This window comes from Oenanthe melanoleuca, chromosome 24, assembly GCF_029582105.1.
Source record: "Oenanthe melanoleuca isolate GR-GAL-2019-014 chromosome 24, OMel1.0, whole genome shotgun sequence".
Classification (NCBI taxonomy): domain Eukaryota; kingdom Metazoa; phylum Chordata; class Aves; order Passeriformes; family Muscicapidae; genus Oenanthe; species Oenanthe melanoleuca.
In genome coordinates, this window is record NC_079357.1 from 3,505,472 (window position 1) to 3,525,368 (window position 19,897).

A 19,897-nucleotide genomic window follows, 5' to 3' on the forward strand; every position below is an offset into this window, starting at 1 on the left:
TGTTCAGAGTTCCTGTGAAGTTTATTTTCAAACAAAACCGAGGCAGTCCGTGCAAGAATAACTATTTTGATTTGGGTTGACAAATATTTTCTAACCTGAAGCTAATATTTTTAAAGGTTCAGGCTGTTGAACAATGAAAACTAAAGCTGTGTCAGGTTGATTTAGAGATGTTTTTATGTTGATTTTTTTTTTTTTTTGAGAGAGCACGGTGGAAATTCACACAGCTGAGTTTTAGTCACTGCCTTAGAGGATTTTAATTTTAAATCCCTTTATTTTCACATGCAAATAGGGCCTCATGGAGGATCAGTCAGCGAAATTCAGAGGATACTTATGGAGAATCTGTCACAACACTTTTCCCCTGATTTGATTTCATCACCAGAATTTTGCAAGCTGTGTCCTGTGGCTGCTGCTCCGAGTGTCCCACCCTTGGTGGAGCTCCCTGGTGTGTGGATGCCTGAGAATTGTCCCTTTGTCCCTTTGTGAAACCCGTTCTGCACGTGTCGCTGTCCTTCGTGGTATCCCTGTTTCTGCACCTCACACCCTCCATCCCCCACGGGCATTTTGGAAGCAGCATCGCCCCACCAGAACTCTTTTAAATCAGCTTTCACTGGCTTGAAACTGAGCTAAAAGTTCAGAACTGGTTGGTGACCAGTTCTGGTGCCACTTGCTGCTGCTTTTTTGGCTGTTCCTCAATCCCCCTCCTCCTTTGAGCAGTCAGTGGGGACCAAAAAAAAAAATAAATTAATTATTGTGGAAGAAGGCTGAAAGTCCAAGTTGGCTCTCTGCCTCTCGGGGAGGGTTGGCTGAGCAGGAGGGTGGGACAAAAGGCTCTTCCCCTTGTGGATTTTAGCAGCAGCATTCCCGGTAACACAAGCCCTGTCTCTGGGATTAGGAGCGCGGTTCTCTTGCCCAGCTGCCCGCGTGTCTCACCCAACACAGAAACACAGCGCGCTGCTCCTGCCGCTCCGACCCCGGGTTTTATCCAGCCTTGTTCCTCCCCTCCCTCTGTTTGTCTCTCTCTCTGCCCTCCCCACAGCTCCACGCCGCTCCACTCCATGCTCTCGCCTCTCGAGAAGAACCACAGCCGAGTTTTCCTAGCGCAGCCCCAGGAGACTTTTTCCTTTCCTGAGCCAGCAGACGGCAAAGGGGGCTGGGGAGGGGAGCTGAGCCCCGGCCAAGCCTGGCAAGGCAAGCCTTGAGTCAGTGCTAAACCTGCTTTGAGAGAGAGCGGGCAGGGGAGGCGCTTTCTCTAGAGGAGAGAAGGAGAAAAGAAACTCGAAACTGGCTTCCCCTGTGGCATGTGTGTGTCCTGGCCATCCCCTCCCGCCCCGCTGCTGTTAAATGAGAGCACGTGAAGAACATGAGGTTTCCTGCTTGAGAGGGAGGGAGGGCAGCGCTGGGGACAGAGGGAGGAGGAAGGCGAGCTGTGGCTTTGCGGTGTGGTTTACACCCGGATCAGAGCTGGAAGTGCCTGGGGGTGGGAGCACAAGGAGAAAGGGCGTCTGATGCCAGCTGCCAACATGACAGAAACCCTGCAGCTCCCGGCGCTGCGGGTCCCCGAGCAGCAGGTGCTGGAGGGCGGCAGCGCCTGGTCCAGCTCGTCCACCCCGACCCTGCGCAGGAAGCGCTTCAAGATGAGGAGGATGAAGAACGTGCAGGAGCAGAGCCTGGAGGCCGGCAGGTACCAGGATTCTCCTTCTTCCAGCAAGGAATACCTGCAGCTGCCATCCATTGAGATCACCCCCTCCAGTGACGAGGACACCCCCTGGTCCAACTGCTCCACTCCCAGCGCCTCCCCGCGCCGCAAGCGCTTCCTCCTGCGCAAGTGGCTGCGCGTCCGAGAGAAGAAGGAGTGCAGTGAGAGCAGGTAGGTCCTCTGGCTGCTCCCCTTCCCCGAGGTGATGCTGTCCAAAACAGGCAGGAAGGGTCTGTGCTTCCCCTGGATGTGCCTCTCCATGGAATTTGTCCTCGCCTCCTGTCTGGGACGTGTCATGGTGGTGGTTGGATGCGCTGGTGCCAGAGCAAAAGGTCTGGGAAGTCTCTGGGAATGGCAGGGCAAGGCTCTGTCCTGGCTCCTGGTCCTGCAGGTGACACAAATGCCACAGCAAAAGGCCCGGGAACTTTGGGAATGGCTCTGTCTTTGCTCCTGATCCTTCAGGTGACACAGATGCCAGAGCAAAAGGTCTGGGAAGTCTCTGGGAATGGCTAGGCAAGGCTCTGTCTTTTCTGCTGGTCCTGCAGGTGGCACAAATGCCACAGCAAAAGGCCTGGGAACTCTTTGGGATCAGCAAGACAAGGTTCTATCCTTGCTCCTGGTCCTGCAAATGACACAAATGCCAGAGCAAAAGGCCTGGGAGCTCTTTGGGAACAGCAGGGCAAGGCTCTGTCTTTGCTACTGGTCCTGCAGGTGACACAAGTGCCACAGCTAAAGGCCTGGGAGCTCTTTGGGAACAGCAGGGCAAGGCTCTGTCCTGGCTCCTGTTCCTCCAGGTGATACACAGCCAGTGGGTGAGATTTAACTTCACTACTGTGTCCTGAGGACATCCTGAGAGGAGTGAGCTCTCTGCTGGTGTTTCCTGTACAGGAGTGATGATGCCAAACCTCTGCCAGGGTTTTTAGGTGATGCTCATTCCTACAAGTGAGATTTCACTTGATATCCTTAGTTCAGTACTGGGACAAGGAGAGGACAAGAGAGAGAAACCAAGCAGCCCAGTGGGTCTGTGTGTCAAGGTATCTTAGCTTAGTCCTTGGCAGCTCTCCAGACCTGAAAGTCACACAGTCCTTTGGCTGGAAAGGGCACAAATCGTTCCCAAAGACCTCCAAGAGCCTGTCAGCACAGGGAATGAGTGCCCAGGCATTGTATTGTGTGGCCACACAGAGATAAAGCTGCACCTTATGTAACCTCTGCAGGGCACCCCACATGCAGTGGAATTAACTCTTCCTTCGACAATCTGCCTTTCCTGAAGGCCCAAAATTCATGTTAAAGATTTCTCCAAGAAATTTCTACTTTATAAATCCTTAGGCTGGCTCAGTGCAGGCCAAGTTTTCTTCCACTGTTTGCAGCTCCCATGCAGCTGAGCTGTGAGGTTGTGTTTAAAGGATGTGCTGCACTTCCAGAAAAAGAGAAACCTTGAGCATTTCTGCACCCAGCCAACCACACAGGCTCACTGCCTGCTGTGGTGCTTGAGTGTTTACAGGGCAGAGCTTTTAATATCCACTCTGATTATGTGATAACTTTTCTTGCATTAGGTCCCTTAGCAAGGTCAGTCTGTCATCTTATTAATTTTTAAAAAACTTTCATCAATGAATACATGCCATTGAGGATCTGATAATCCCTCTTAGCAAGTTAACATTGAAAAACATCTCTTGGTTTAGGAAATATTTCTGATTTTCCCATAGAAATGGTGGTGCAAGTAGGGATTCAGCCACAGCCCACAAAATGGGAAAGATAATGCATGAGGCATGTGCTGAAGTGTCAGAATATTGAAGTTATGGTCTGAAGTTCAGAGGATGAAGGATCCAATCCTTCAACTGAAGGACTTAATTTGGGTTTATTGATGGTAAATGAGTTTCAGTCAGGCTAAGACATGTTGCTTTTGGTCTGAAGATGTAAGAAAGAGCTAAATTTCCTTGTACACATTATTTACACAGCCATGCTGACAACTTCCTGCTTATTCATCTCCAAGGGATTTTTTGGTGCTGTTTCTGAAGCAGTGACTGGAAAAAGGTGAAGTGGCTCAGGTGGCATTAGCATAGCAAAGTGTGGCACTCCTTCCTCAGGGCAGCAGGCTCCAGATCTGCCCCTCCTGCCGTGGAAAAATGGTGTTTTCAGAGGGGATTTTTCCCAAAAAGCCCAGTTTGGTGCTCACTGTGCTGAGTGCAGAGATCATCCCTGGGCTTTCACACCTCAGCAGAGAACAGCACAGAGGAAGCAGGATCTGTGGGGAGCTGGCCATGGAAAGGGTGATAAACCCCAAGGGGTTTTGTGCATTAATTTGTAAGAGATGTGGGATAAGCTTTGCTGTGCAATGAGTGAAATGGAACTTTTTTAGGGCAAGATGCTCTTTTCACTCAGTTTCTCTGGCAGAGTTGCCATCAGGCTGCTGGAGTTTCATTTTTGGTAAGTTTTATCCCCATTCTGTGGGCAGGTACTGTTTGGTGGCAGGGTTTTCCCAGGAAAGCTGGGTGTGCAGATTCCCAAATTTCACCTGGGTGAAAGAATAGCCATCAGGCTGTGTCACCCATTGGAAAAATAAACTCAGTTTGCTCCCAATCACTCAGTTTCTATGGCTGAGTTGCCATCAAGCTGCTGGAGTTTCATTTTTGGTAAGTTTTATCCCCATTCTGTGGGCAGGTACTGTTTGGTGGCAGGGTTTTCCCAGGAAAGCTGGGAGTGCAGGTATCCCCTCAGTTCTGCAGATTCCCAAATTTCACCTAGTTAAAGCAGCAGCCATCAGGCTGTGTCTCCCACTGGATAAATAAACATGGTTTACTCCCAATCACTCAGTTTCTTGGCTGAGCTGCCATCAGGCTGCTGGAGTTTCATTTTTGGTAGCTTTTATTCCCGTTCTGTAGCCAGGTACCTGTTTGGTGGCAGGTTTTCCCAGGAAAGCTGGCAGCTGGCAGGAGCAGGCTGTGCTCCAGCTGAGCTGCTCCTTGCTCTGCTCACATGGCCCCGAGCAAGAGCTCAGTGACCATTAGCATACAGCGAGCATCCAAGTGAGTAAACAAAGGCTTTCAGAGCTCCAAACCTGCCTCTAATGCTCCAGCTCTGCTTTTCTCATCCGGAAACTCCGGCCTGCTGGTTAGTTTTTAACAGCCTGGGTGATTGGGAGGTTTGTTTACCTGCTGGGTCTCTAAAAGCTGCCTGAGCAGAGGGATGCTGTTCTTTCCCTTCCATTAAAGCCCAGCCTGGGAGAGCCTTCCCTGCCCCTAACACTGTTTTGTTCAAGGTGAGAGAGCAGAAAGGCAATTCCTTGGGGGTGGGGCTGTCCCTGGAACGTGTCCTTGTTCAAAGAGTGCTGATCCAAACCTCAAGGCTGCTGTAGAGATGACAAATAGGATGGTTTTGATGAGGGATGCAGACAGCTTCTCCTCTACCCCTCACCCATCATTTGCCAGCCAGACAATGAAGTTATTTACCTTTATAAACTATGAACCCTGCACACAGCTGCACTTCTTTTTTTTTTTTTTTTTTTTTTTTTTTATTATGACATGATGATGTTTCTCTCTTCAGGGACAATCTGGCGGCATTTTGCTGTGCATGCAACCTGCATGCATTATAGATGTGGGCAGAAGGCAGTTGATCAGCTTTAATTTATTATTTACCTCTTCAAGCCACCCTTGCTCATAATTTCAGGGCCTACATGTGATTTTGGGCCAAAAACTGCTGAGTAGATCATTCAGGCTTAAATTTGAGGACAGCTCTCCCTTTGGCCTAAGATCAGGACTGGTTAAGGCTGAAATGTTGGTGCTGCAGAAGATGCAAAACCTGTGGATTTTGTTGGATCAGTGGGGAGCAGCTTTTGACATTTCTGTGGATGAATTGACTCAGGTTGGTTTTCTGCTGGAAACTCTGACACTCACTGTGGATTTATCCAGAAGGAAAGGCTTGATTAAGTCCTAAAATGCCTAAATACATTAAAAATGAAGTGTATTCTGAGGAGAATTCCATCCCAGCCCAGAAAAGTGTCTGTGCTGAGGAGCTGGGTGTTTCTTGAGCTGCCAGCTACGCACATGTGGAGGTTTTTTCAGATGAAATTCTGGTAACTTATCTCAAATGTGCAACAAATGAGGGGAGACTCCAGAACTGCTCAGCACTGGGCTCTGAGGCTGCTTCTCTTCTCATTCAGAGGTAAAAATTCTCCTTTTTTCTTTAAAAAACTTTCTCTTGATCGCTCTAGTGATATAAACCAATTAGCAGTGAATTGCTGATTTGTTGGAACTTGAGCTAAAATTATTATTTACAAATTGGTGGCTTAGGCATTTTGAATTGGCTTATAAAGGTAAATGAGCCTTTAATTTCAAGTAGCCCATAATACTTTTGCTTTCCTTAATTAAATTGAAATTCACTCTGAGCATTTAATTAATGGTCATTCCCCTTTTCCATGTGAAAAATATCGTGGTATTTTCTAGAGGAGAAAACCTGAGCAATGTGATTTTTTTTTCCTCCCCTAAGAAACTGCTGATATTGGGAAGTAAAAATAACCCAAAAAGCTGCAAGATTAAGGTTGTAGAGCCTCTTGAATTATAGAAAAGTGATGAAAGCCTTTAGGAATATGATGGAGGTGCTTGGGGAGCTCTGGTGGGGTTTTGGTCTCTCTGTTCTCAGAAGATGCAGAATGAGCCACTCCAAATTTTGCAGTTCTCATTTTTTCAGTTTTTGCTGAACTTCCACGTCCCAGCTGTGGCTCAGAGGGGAGGAAATGGGGCTGCTCCTCTCTGAGCAGCACAGCAAGAATTGGGAAGTGGGTGTGAGCTGGGCTTGCTCATTTCTGGTAAAATTCATGTTAAAATCTCGTTTGTGCAAGGAGCTGATGGCTCCACTGGGATTTCATCATGGAAGAGGAAAATGCTTTTTTTCCCCCCATTTTTGCTTGCAGCTGGAGCTGGTTAATTGAGGATTTTGGGAAGGCAAGTGTCAGATGGGGGAAGCTGTTGGTGTGAGGGAAGCAGCTGCCTTTCTGCTTCTGGTGGCTTTGGAAATCCCATGAGCACAGACTTCCCTCTGTGTGGTGTCTCTTCTAATCTGAGATTCCAAAACACACAAACAATGGCTTGGGAGCAACTCAGTAGTAATGTAACTTTTTCCTTTCTGAACCTGCAGGTTCAATTGAGGCCTAAAGGGCTCCCAAAAAATGATTTTTTTTTTTCTTTTCCAGCTGCTGCATGTCTTCTCCTGGAAGTGCTGATGTGCTGTTTGCTGTGACTGCAGATTTTTGCCATTTGTTTCTGGTAGTCTGTGCCAAGTGAATGTGAATTCCACCAGTCCTGATTTTTTTTTTAATTTTTTTTTTTTTTTTTTGGCTGAACCTCACTGCCTTTGTGCAGTAGTTTGTCGTTTTCTTTTAAAATATTTGCCTTCCAGTATTTGTGTGGTTTAGGGTGACCAGTCACCCAAGAGTATTAAACTGAGTGATTTACAAACAGCCTGGGACTGAAATGCTCTTATCTTATCTGGTCAGCAAATATTTGCCATTGGGCCATCAGAGATCTGTGCCTGCCAATGGAATTGAACAATTAATTCCTGATGGAATTTAGCAATTAATTCCCATGTTCCTTATCTCAGTGATTTTGGGTTCTGCTTCCAGGTCGAGTTTGCTGTTGGTTGGTAAATAAGATGTTGGTGAAAGGGCTTGTCTAGACAGCAGGGGAGGTTGGTGTTGATGTTTTTCTTTTGTGGCTGCTTTTTCAGGCACCCTAATTATTTTATTATATATTTTAAGGCAGGTAGAATCAAGTCTTTGTGCTTGCAGCAGTGAGAATAAAAAAAAGCCTTTAGTTGTTCAAATAACAAAAAAAAAAAAAAAAAAAATTGTAGATTTTAACTGAAGCCTTGATGTGTTTGATTATAACCTGTATATCTTTCAGTTCCCAAATACCTTGGTGAAAATATTAATGTGTTGTGAATATTTGCTAGATTTTAATTTAAAACTGTTGCCAAAGTTGTTGAAACAATGGAAGAATTTGTATCCCTGACTGACAATTGTCAGTTATTCCAGTTTTTTTTAAAACAGGTAATACTGAACCCAAATCCTTATGAATAAAGGTGTTAATTAAACAAAGTGAATACAAAATTCTCATCTGGGTTCAGGTGTGGAATTCTCACTAATAAATGTGATTTTTTCTGGATAATGCTCCAAACTTCTAAACTGATCCCATTTTTCAGCACACAGCTATTTCTGTCCTCTTTCTTTCCTTATCCCATTTCACCCTTCACTGTGGGAAAAAAAATCCCTTGGATTAAAATTCTGCCTGGAGAATAATACAGAAAAATACACCTGGAGGTGTAAAAGTGCAGTGGGTTTATCACCCACACCTGGAGGGCACAGGAGCTCCAGAAGGTTCTGGGTGTGCAAACATTGACCTGAGTGCCTGAACTTTTTGAAATTTGATAAATATCTTCTGCTGGGAGACCTGCTCAGCTCTGAAAGGCAGTTCATGCATAAAATCAGAGATCCTGGCTCTGCCTTTTCCTTCAGAGACTGAAATCTCTGAATAAAATGAGACTTCTCTGCCTTTTTAAATAAATAATAATAGTACAAAATCTAGTTAATAGATCATAACTTCCCAAGTGGAAGAAAAATATTGAAATATTTAAGGCAACAACAGCAAATTCAGATTTGCTTCAGACAAAGTGTGTGGGATCAGAACACCTGGGTTTAGTCAGCAGAAAAATGGGGTTTTTTTGTGCTTGAGTTACCAAATAAATTGCTTGGTGGAGGAGTGCTGGAAGCAGAATCCTCAAAGATTTAATTGTTAAATGGCCTGGTTAATCTGTGTTGAAGATTTTTCTTCATTTTCTAAGGTAATAACTAATGAGTTTGCATGAGAATTCGGGAAAAAGCACAGGGCACGAAGCTTAAATTATTTTTATTGTCTTAGAAATTACAGGAACAAAAGGGACTCCCTGGGCTTGTGCACCTGAAGATTTAAACCTTGTCCAAATTCAAGTTTATCACTGTTGAGCTTTGGAATGAGAAAAGCTTGTTTTTCTGATTTCCTGAGAGTTTTATCCAGCTTTTGACTTTCTCTGTGGATTCAAAATTCTGTCTGAATACTTCTTGCTGTGTTATTCCTCAGTACAAATCCCACCTTTCTCTGTCTCCTTTCATTATCCCATATTTTAAATTGTCATTATACCATTCCAAAGGAACACTTAATAGCAGGTTATCCTCAAATGGACTGAAAAACATCAGAACACAACAGGCTCTGCATTTCAACCACTCTGAGCATTTTAGTGAATTCATCAGCTTCCCTGCCTAATAACCAGAAGGATGAAATAATTTCATGTTGTGTGAAAAGCTCCCCAAGTTTTATGCAAAGCACTCTTCTGGTGATCAGCTCATGGTGAAGGGACAAGTGGGTGAAAAGTGATTTTTCTCAGAGTTTTTATTGCTCACAATCACGAGCTGAGGTGTTGTATTTCAATGAGCTGCAATAGCTGGGTTCTGTTAAATTTTAAACCTTCATTTGGAATGTGAACTTTATGGGGTGGATGAGCAGGAGGAGGTCTAAGGTTCATTTTTGCTGACCCAAAGGAGGTTTCACGTGGTATTCCCAGCATTGCTGGGCTGGGATAGACTGGGAATTCTCCTTGGGTAAGTTTGGTTCCATCTGAACTGAAATGAGAAATTTTGCTGGGAGGGTTTCCTATGCAGAAACAAGAAATTGTAGAAATAATCCCTGCAATGCTTCCTCTGATCAAAAGGGGGATTCTTTTGGCAGAGGAGGGTAAATGTGATTCCCTCTGTGCTCCTTCCCAACACTCTGGGCCACAATGAAGCTCAGAAGTGCAAGAAAAAGATTTAATTGCTTTTGTGTTGTTCTTACCAGGTAAGAATTCTTCTTCCTTTATTGCAGAGTTTTGTGGTTTCCTGTGCTCAGCCTCAGAGGCTGATTTCTGTATTAGTTTTTCAAGGATTTTTTATAACTACTGGTCACTAATTACCTTTTCTGAAAGCTTCAGCCTGCTCTCCTCTCTCCCATAGCACTAACCATGTTCTGTCTCGTGCTCTGGAGAGGCACAAATAATGAACAATGCCAGGTGATGTCTCAAAAATGCTAAATGTGTCCCCAAGGCAGGTGTGGTGCTCTCAGAAAGGTCATGTTCAATAAGGTGGGGCCCTTGACAGCCTCAGCTGGTCAAAATGAAGGTGGTTAAGGAAAATATTGAATAAAATTAAGATTCACTGGCTTTTTATTCTTTGCAGCAAACTGCAAATTCTTTGCAAAGACTCTTACCAGGAGGGAGAAGAGAAACCCCATCCCTATATTTGTTTTAAGTATCAAGCACACTTCATGGAAATGTGCTATTTGCAGTTCTGGTACTGTTTCCTCCAAAACAGATATTACTGGATAAAAACCCCTCTTTAGAATGAAAAGATGTAATTTGTCGGGGTTTTTTTAATCCCATATTTGTATTTCTGTGCCTGTGCACAATGTGATGTGCAGGTCTGTGTCCAGTGTAGCAGGTGATCCATACTTAAACTAGTTTGATTTAATGATTTAGATCCTAACAGGGAAATTAATCCCAGTCTGAGCTCCCAGACAAGTTTGTGCTCTGCTTTCCATGATTTCAGAGCCATGGTACCCAGCAGAGCAGATGAAACCTGGCCCAGGAGCCCCCCCAGCCTCACCTGGAGGCAGAATCATCTCTCCTGCTCAGCAGAACTCTCAGGGAAATGGAGCTGCAGCAATCCTGAGCAGCCCATGGAGCTGCCAGAGGGGGATTGAGGCAAACTCCCCAGGAGAAATGTGCAGGAAATGCAATTATCCCCCACCAACACCCATTTCAGGGGGGACAGTGACATCTTGTGGGCTCAGCTTGCAAATCTCACCAGAAATTCAGCTCTGGCCACTTTTAAGTTGGTTTTTATTGCTCTTTTCTGCTTCTGCCTGGGACTGATGTGGGTGCAAACAGCCAGCTTGGTGCTGGAATGTTTGCCTGTGAGAAATTACCAGATGCTGCCCAAGTGATGTGCAAAGTCACTTTTATATATCAGAAAGTTCTCAGGAAAATGTCACAAAGTGAGATTAACTCCAAACCCTCCTGCTAGTCTTGAGTCAGATATAAACTCAATATCTCCTTTTGTTTCCTCTTTTCAACCCCAAATGTGAAGCTTGAGCCTTGTGCTTTCCTCCATCTGGATTTAAAGCTGAGTGTTCCAGAGGAGTTCCCCAGCTCTGGCTGTGTTTTCCTCCATCTGAATTTAGATTTGAGTGTTCCAGGGGTCACAAAATCTGTTTTCTGTAACCTAGGTTTAAAACTTAGTGTTCCAGAGGTCACAAAGATGTTTTCTCTAATCTGGATTTATAAACAAGTCTTCCAGAAGAGGTTCCCCAGCTCTATCTCTGTTTTCCTTGACCTAGATTTAAAGCTGAGTATTCCAGAGGTCACACAGATGTTTTCTGTAATCTAAATTTAAGATGAGTGTTCCAGAGGTCACAAAGATCTGTTTTTCTCTGTCTGGATTTAGGCTGAGTGTTCCAGAGGAGGTCAGACAGATCTGTTTTCCTCAACCTGAATTTTAAAGATGAGTGTTTTAGAGGAGGTTCCCCAACTCTATCTCTGTTTTCCTCAATCTGGATTTAAAGCTGAGTGTTCCACAGGTCACAAAGATGTTTTCCTCAATCTGGATTTAAGATGAAAGCTCCAGAGGGGGTCAGACAGATCTATTTTCTGTGTTCTGGATTTAAGATGAATGTTTTAGAGGAGGTTCTCCAGCTCTATCTCTGTTTTCCTCAATTTGGATTTGAAGCTGAGTGTTCCAGAGGTCACAAAGGTGTTTTCCTCCATCTAGATTGAAGCTGAGTGTTCAGAGGAGGTCAGACAGATGTTTTCCTCAATCTGGATTTAAAACTGAGTGTTCTAGAGGTCACAAAGTTGTTTTCTGTAATCTGAATTTAGGCTGAGTGTTCCAAAGGAGGTCAGACAGATCTGTTTTCCTCAAGCTGCATTTAAGATGAGTGCTTTAGAGGAGATTCCCCAACTCTATCTCTGTTTTCCTCAATTTGGATTTAAAGCTGAGTGTTCCACAGGTCACAAAGATGTTTTCCTCAATCTGAATTTAAGATGAGTTTTCCAAAGGAGGTCAGACAGATCTATTTTCTGTAGTCTGGATTTAAGATGAGTGTTTTAGAGAAGGTTTCCCAGCTCTATCTCTGTTTTCCTCAATTTGGATTTGAAGCTGAGTGTTCCAGAGGTCACAAAGGTGTTTTCCTCCATCTAGATTGAAGCTGAGTGTTCCAGAGGAGGTCAGACAGATGTTTTACTCAATCTGGATTTAGAGCTGAGTGTTCTAGAGGTCAAAAAGATGTTTTCTGTAATCTGAATTTAAGATGAGTGCTCCAGAGGTCACAAAGATGTTTTCTTGCATCTGGATTTAAGCTGAGTGTTCCAGAGGAGGTCAGACAGATCTGTTTTCCTCAATCTGAATTTTAAAGATGAGTGTTTCAGAGGAGGTTCCCCAGCTCTATCTCTGTTTTCCTCAATTTGGATTTGAAGCTGAGTGTTCCACAGGTCACAAAGATGCTTTCCTGCATCTGGATTTAAAACTGAGTGTTCCAGAGGTCACAGAGATATTTTCTGTAATCTGAATTTAAGATGAGTGTTCCAGAGGTCACAAAGATGTTTTCCTCAATCTGGGTTTAAGCTGAATGTTCCAGAGGACGTTCCCCAGCTCTGTCTGTGTTTTCCTTGATGTGGATTTAAGATGATTCCCCAGCTCTGTCTGTGTTTTCCCTGACCAAGTTTTAAAGATCAGAGTTCCAGAGGTCACAAAGATCTGTTTTCCTCCATCTGGATTTAAAATTAGTGTTTCAGAGGAGGTCAGACAGATGTTTTCCTCAATCTGGATTTAAAGCTGAGTATTCTAGAGGTCAAAAAGATGTTACCTGTAATCTGAATTAAGATGAGTGCTCCAGAGGTCACAAAGATGTTTTCCTCCATCTGGATTTAATCTGAGTATTCTAGATGAGGTCAGATCTATCTTCTGTAATCTGGATTTAAAATGAGTGTTTTAGAGGAGGTTCTCCAGCTCTGTCTGTGTTTTTCTTGATGTGGATTTAAAGATGAATGTGCCAGAGGTCACAAAGATGTTTTCCTGCATCTGGATTTAAGATGAGTGTTCCAGAGGAGGTCAGACAGATCTGTTTTCCTCAATCTGGATTTAAGATGAATGTTTTAGAGGAGGTTCCCCAGCTCTATCTCTTTTTCCTCAATCTGGATTGAAGCTGAATGTCCCCAGGAGGTTGCCCAGCTGTGTCTGTGTTTTTGTGATCTGGAGCTGAGTGCTCCAGAGGAGGTGCCCAGCTGTGTCTGTGTTTTTGTGATCTGGATTTGAGAGGAGGTGCCCAGCTGTGTCTGTGTTTTTGTGATCTGGATTTGAAGCTGAGTGTTCCAGAGGAGGTGCCCAGCTGTGTCTGTGTTTTTTGTGATCTGGTTGAAGCTGAGTGTCCCCAGGAGGTGCCCAGCTGTGTCTGTGTTTCTGTGGTGTGCTTGAAGCTGAGTGTGGCCAGCTCTAACTGTGCTGTCTCTTGCAGCAGCCAGCAGAGCAGCCAGCAGAGCAGCCACGACGATGACTCTGCGCGGTTCCTGAGCCCCTTCCTGCGTGAGGACAGGTGAGTCTGTGCCACATGCTCAGCTGCTCCAGCTCCTGATTTATTCCCCTGCTATTTCTCAGAGCTTGTTAAAAAAAGAGCGTGTAAATTGGTTTTATCAATGGCTAAAAAGTTGCATTTTTCATCACCTTGAAAGGGGGACAATGCATCCAGCCCCTGACATATCCAGAATTGTCTTTTGAGGCTCGTTCCCCAGACTGCAGCTGCTGCAGCAGCTCCATCAGTGTGTTGGCAATGAGCACCTCTGATCCTTGGAAACACACAAATGGAATTTCCTGGCTGGGTCCCCTCCTCAGCAAAGGTCTTTTATTCACTTTTGATGTGTGGTGTCAATCCTGAAGTTGAAAACTTCTGTGCAGCAGCCGGGTGAGAATTGCTGAGAAGTTCCAGAAGAAACTTTAATTTGGGTTGATTAATGACTGTTTCAAATCGCAGCATTGGCACAAAAGCTGTTGAAAACTGATTTTTGTTGTTTATTTTGGTGCATGATTTATGAATGTTGCTCTGCTCAGAGCCACATGATGAGGAGTTTTGCTGCACCTTGTGGGTCAACTTTTGAGTCTGAGTCTGCTGAGTTTTCTTGTACTGGGCATGGACTGTGAGCACTGGGTTATCACTGATTGATTTTCCCTGCACTTCTCAGAACCATCTATAAAGAAATGTGATTTATGTTGGTCTTAGCAATGTTTAAAAGGCTGCATTTTTCAGCTTGAAAGTGGGAAAATCATCCAGCAGGAATTGACTCACTTGAGAGTGACCCTAAGGAGCCAGTGAATATCCCACGAGGGTTTTTGGCTCAGAATCAGCACTTGGGAATTGTAACTCACCTTTTCCTCCATGTTTCACTCCAATTATCCATCTCCCATGGCTGTGAAGCCTGGACTAATTAACAAAACACCCCTAATTGGCTGATAGGTGACTGTTTGCAGCCAGGAAATAAAGAGTGGGACAGCAAAGTGAGGGCATCACCTCTGTGTGAGGTTATTCCATTTCAGCTGGAATTCCACAGGTAAAACAGGGTTAGGGTTTGTTAATAAACTTCTGGGTGTGCAGCAGGGAATCATTAGGAAGTGCTGCCTGCTTCAGGCAGATTTTAAAGGGAACATTTAGGTTGGTGATAAGGATATTTTCCTGGCTGGAAGGGGCAGATTTCAGCAGCAGATCTCAAAACCGTTTATGAAAACCAGAGCAATGCTGAGCCTACTGACCTCTTATATTTAGGACCAGCAACATTCCTGCTGCCTAAATTTAATTACAATTACCTTCTCTTTTCATGGATCCTAAAATTATCCATGTGAGGGATAGTAAATTACATTTTCTACTGGTTTTTTGTCTCATTTGCTGATGTAATTCCCTCAGCCTCCACTGGTACAGCTTTCCTTTGGATCTTGGTGATTTGTGCTCATGAAAATTCACCAAAAAATAACTCAAACACACCTTTTAATGTAAGCTGGGCAGGAATTAGTGAAAAGGCTGACAGAGCCTCTGAGAGCTTGCTGCTTGCTATTATAACTAACACAGATGAAAATTGTCTCTGTGGCATCTTGAATCTTTCAGACCCTGCAGAAACTGAAGGAGGAGGATTTATTTTTGCTGCTTTAAGTGGTATTTTTTCAACCAATAACAAAGAATCCTTCAAGCACAGATTTGAAGCTCTGAGCTTCTGTTCTGAAGAACTCCAAGGCAGTTCTGCTCACTTATCCATTGACTATTGTACATCAGCTCTTAAAAAAAACCCTAAAAAACCCCACAACTGGCCAGGATTTCACCAGAGCTGTAGGATGTGGGCAGAGAGGAGGGCAGGGAGCCAGGTGCTGTGCCCTGGAAGGTTCACCTTGCCTTGGCATCCCAGAGCAGGGCAGGAGCAGAAGGAGCAGGGAACGAGCTGCCCCCACCTCAGCACAGCTGGGAAAGTGCTGAAACAAGCTGGTCCAGCCAAAAGCAAAGGGTGCTGAGCTGCTGAGCTCGTTCTGAGATAAGAAAAATGAAGAACACACAGCTGAGGATGGCAGGAATCCTCCCAGGCTGGATCCTCACCCAAGGCACTGCTGCTGGAGCTCCCCTCTCTCCAAGGGCCACACTGCAGCTCCTGGAGGTTTTGGGAGAAGATTGAACATTCTGCCCTGCTCTGGATGCTTTGGGGCTTTCTGGCAGTCCTTTCTGCAGAGCTGTGAGTGCTGCTGCAGGCTGGAGGGCTGGCAAGGGCTGCCATGGTGCAGAAGCCCTGCCCTGGCACAGCACGGTGTGGCACGGTGGCCAGGCAGTGCCACCCCTGTGTCACCTCCCTGAGGAAAAGGCTCTCCCTCTGCAAATCCGTGTAAGTTCTGTCTCTGCAGTGCCTGGGTTGATGTAACAATATCTTTTCTGGGTGTTTTTGGAAGGAGGGATTTACTGGGATGTGCTGGAAAGAGTTTTTTGTGGGAATTTGGGGCTCGGCTCTTTGCTTGTTGATTGCCTGGGTGAGTCACTTCATGTTGCTATTTATGAAATCAGGAGAATTCCTTTTTTACCTCACAGAGGTGGTGGATTGAGTCTGAGTTGCTGAAGCACCTCTGCTGGGTAAGTACAAATTCAGGCAGAGCTGAGGTAGACGATCCAAATAATTGTACTTGACTTGAAATAATTGCAGGGATGGGCAAGGCTGGGATGGAGGCACAGATTTGGATGAGATATGTGCACATAAGAGACCCCATGGTCACTGAAAGGAGACAGTTATTCATTAATCACCTTAAATTTTCACCAGTTAACCCCAAATTCATGAGCCTGTCTCTGCTTGACCCAAGGACTTGTTCTTTGTCACAGCACTGAGGCACCCATCAGGTTTAAGGGTGCAAAGTGTGTTTTAATTAAAAGTTAATCTACTGAACCAGAGGCAAAAAATCAGTCCTTAGACTCAGCCTGAAGAGAGAAGAGCATGGAGAGCAAGGTTGGAAATGGAGGAGAGGGAATTGAGTGGCAGTTTACAAGAGATAGTAATAAAAAAAACCTATTTACACAAAATACCAAACAAAACGGAATTATTTACATTTACACTGCTGTAAATGCAAATGATTTACATATCTAATGGAGGAAGTGGGGAAGCACGAAGAGGGGCATGAATATCCCTGTGCATCTCCTCCTCCTGCTGCTGAGAGGGGATGTGTGGCCACTCAGCCCGTTTGGGGCTCTCTGGGATTGTCTGGAAAGGGCCCAATTGTTGGCTTAATCAAGGGCAAGACCAGGAAAGAGAGACAAGGCCATTGTGGGCTCCTGTTGCAGCACTGACACTTCAGTTCTGCTATAAAATTTACCATCAGAGAGTCTGACAGGACTTTACTGGTTCCAGCCTCTCCCAGGCAGAGCTGGGCTTTCAGAGATGCACAGAAGGGTTTATTGGGCAGCCTGGTGTTAGTTTGTGTGGCCAGCTCTCTGCTTTGGGGTTTGCATTGCTGGCTTTAAATCTCCAGGTCAGGGTTGCCCACCTCATCCCACAGGGTGTGTGGGATACATTTAAGGTTATAACTGTCCTTCCAGCCTTATTGCATGTGCCCAGACCCAAAGGATTAGGGAATTTTGGCTGTACTGTCATGGTAACAGAATGAATGGATGCTGGGGTTGAGTGCAGAGCTCCCTGAGCAAAAGCAGAGTGTGGGCAAGACCTCTTTGTCTGCCTGTCACAGAAACCCACCTTCCTTCATGCTGGGAAACTTCAGCTGGGCTGGCATCAGGAAGCAAGATGTGAGTCATGCCATGAGTGTGCCTGGTGCAAAAAAACCCCCAAAACTCTGTGAGTGCATTTGTCCCTTGCTTCCACCCTGTGTGGGGTGACAGCTGAGTGCAGTGACACAAAGGTGGTGCTCAAGTGAAACGGGGTGGGATGGGGTGCAGCTCTTCAGGAACTCTTTTTTCTGATACCTTTTCCTTGTGAATCATTGCAAATCTTTTTTTTTTTTTTTTTTTTTTTTTTTTGCTGTCGTGACAGAAGTATTTTGTTCATGCTATTTGTGCATAGAATTTCCTGGGGGATGTTCTGGGACCTGGTGTGCTGTTTAAGGAGAAGTGAAAAGTGATCTTAGATGCACAAACTCCATCTGTGGGTCTAACCAATAGAGAAGACAAACAATATGTGAGAATGCAAATAATAGAACATATCCCTTGGCCTCTTTGCAGCCAAAATATAGTTTAAAAGTGCATTTTCCCATTTAAAAAGGAATTTCCCATTTCAGAAGACTTCCTGGGAGGTGGAAACTTAACAAACCTCTAAAATACAATGTCAGGCATCCAGCTGGACCATAGAGTGTCTCTTCTATGCTGAGGAGTCGTTAGCAGATGGAGCTGCTGCTGGTGGTGTTTGTGAGGAGTAAATGCCATTTTTCCCATCCTTTTTTCAGAGATTTTGAACTCAAAGCAGGGGGGCAAGAAGGGTGTCTCAAGGTAGGAGCCCCTTGGGTTATTACAGCTTTGATCTGCTTCTGATTTTAATAAAATCTCAAAGATTTCGAGCTTCACTTAATCTTGGGGATGAGATGGGGCAAAACATCTGAATTTAGTGACTTGTTTGATATGCAGCAGGCAGAGAAAGGATAAATGCACAGGTGAGGAGAAATAGTGCAGGGATAAGTGAGACAAAACCCACTTGTGGAGCCAATAAATTGGCAGGCAGGACTGGAGGGCAGGAACAGAAGATTTATTTTTTATGGCATATTTCTTTTTGCTCTGCCCCTTTAATTTTGTTGAATCTGGGCCCACAATAAACTGGATTTTTGCTGGTCACAGCCCTGCCTGAGGGAAGCTGAAGGCACAGGGGGATGCTGATGCTTCTGGAGGAGAAATTGCTCTTGAGCCACACTGGTGCTGCCTCAGCTTCCCCTGGGACTGGGGCAGGTTGTGAGTGCTGGGAAGGGATCTGGGAATCGCTTCCTTCAGCTGGAATCCTGTGCTCCTGTCCTTACAGAGACCTTTGCATCTTACAGCCATCAGCTCTTTCTGAAATGCAGCTGCTCACTGCTGGGCATTTCTTCTTCATTCTCTGTGGGAACAGAAAAATTCCACTGTCTGAACTGGGAATTTGAGTTTGGTGAAGCATCCTCCTGCTCTTTTGTTGTGGAGATTGCTGTCAGTGTGAGTCCCTGAACAAAGCAGCTCCCTCCTGACTTTGCAGTCAGCACACACACACTTCATCACGGCCTGTTCTGTGCTTTTAGTGCTGTAAATCTTTGGAATATGAAAAGATTTGCAATGGGTACCTTGGGAAATATCTGCATCTTCACATTTCATAGTCAGCAGTCAAAAAGGAGAGGTACCAACCATTCAAAAGGAGCTGGGAACATCCTTTTATGGATTTTACCTCTGCAAGGCATCCCCTGGCTTCCCTCTGAGCTGAACATCCACACTTTTCACCAGGTGTTTCAGGAGGGAAAAAGCTGGGATAGTGGTAGTGGACAGTCTGATTGATAAATTCTGCCCTCAAGAATGAAATTATTAATCATTACCCTCCAACTCTGTTTCACCAGATAATTCATTCTCTCAGCTTTCTGCATCTTACCCCACAGTAGCAGTGCAAAAGGCTTAGAGGCAGCTGCTCCTTTAAAATGGAATTGCCTGTGATGGGAGAAATCTGAGAGCAGAGCAGAGCAGTGCACAGCTCTGCCTCTCATCAGCCTCGTCACTGCTGCTCCTCTGGGCCAGCCTGCAGTGCCCACAGCCACCCCAAAACCATCCCAGGCTGCCCCATGGCAGCACTGCCTCCTGCCACGCTGGATTCCGAGGTCACGGCTCTGTGCTGCTTTTCCCCCTGCCCCACTGTGCGTGTGTAACCCAGCTGGGATTTTATCCTCCCTGAATCCAGCGGTGTTTCCTGCCCTGCTGCTGAAGGGAGGCTCCCTCAGGTTGCTGGCAGCTGGCCTGGGACAGACTCCCCCCTTCCTGCCGATGACTGTAACCGTGTGAGTGCTCGCTGGCCTCTGCCGTTCTTCTTCTGCTTCTCTGCCTGCCCATCCCTCCCTGCCTGCCTGTGCTCTGCTTGTGCATTTGGTGATAAGGTGCTGTGTGTGTGAGTGGAACAAGCTCAGGCACTAGCCAAGCTGTGTCCTTGAGCCCTTCTGCTTTTCTTCTCTCTTCTCCTCCAACTTTAACCTCATGCTTTTCCTCAAGCTTTCCCTCTGCCTGCTTTCCTTTCCCCTGATGAGCCCTGCCCCAAACCTTTGGCTGCTCAGTGCTGGCTCTTCTGAACCCTTCCTGCTGTTCCAGTGCCAGGCCATGCAAATATGAGCTTGTTTGGGGGTCTGGCAAAGCTTCCAGCACTGTATGATTTCATTCTTTCTTTACTCTGGAAAAGGATCTTTGCTCCAGTCTTAGATTTCTTTATGTGAGTTCGGGCTTTGTGCAGCACCTGCCACCCATCAGTGCCCTGAGAAGCCAGGATTGATGCTGGGCTCCCCAGGGGAGTGTGGCTCTGTGGGGAAGGGGCACCCTCTGCACTCTGTTCCTCTTTCCAGCTTCTGTTTTGTCCTGTTGTTGATGTCCCTGTCACTGAGAGAGCCCCTGGATGTGCAGGAGGGGCTGGGAGAGGCTTTCA

At 45.5% G+C, this 19,897-nt stretch overlaps 1 protein-coding gene across 4 annotated transcripts in view; it reads left to right on the forward strand.

Moving 5' to 3' along the window:
* Positions 1–878: 878 nt before the first annotated feature.
* GRAMD1B (GRAM domain containing 1B) overlaps positions 879–19,897 on the forward strand; it is a 98,556-nt gene continuing 79,537 nt past the window's right edge. For 2 of the 4 annotated variants that reach the window (XM_056509524.1, XM_056509526.1), the window contains exons 1-2: positions 879–1,867; positions 13,264–13,341. In XM_056509524.1, coding sequence (XP_056365499.1) covers positions 1,506–1,867; positions 13,264–13,341 — 440 coding nt within the window. In that variant the 5' untranslated portion in view covers positions 879–1,505. Of the gene's footprint in view, positions 1,868–4,784; positions 4,805–13,263; positions 13,342–19,897 lie in introns of those variants that run through there. The other 2 variants (XM_056509525.1, XM_056509527.1) reach the window with 2 other exon arrangements.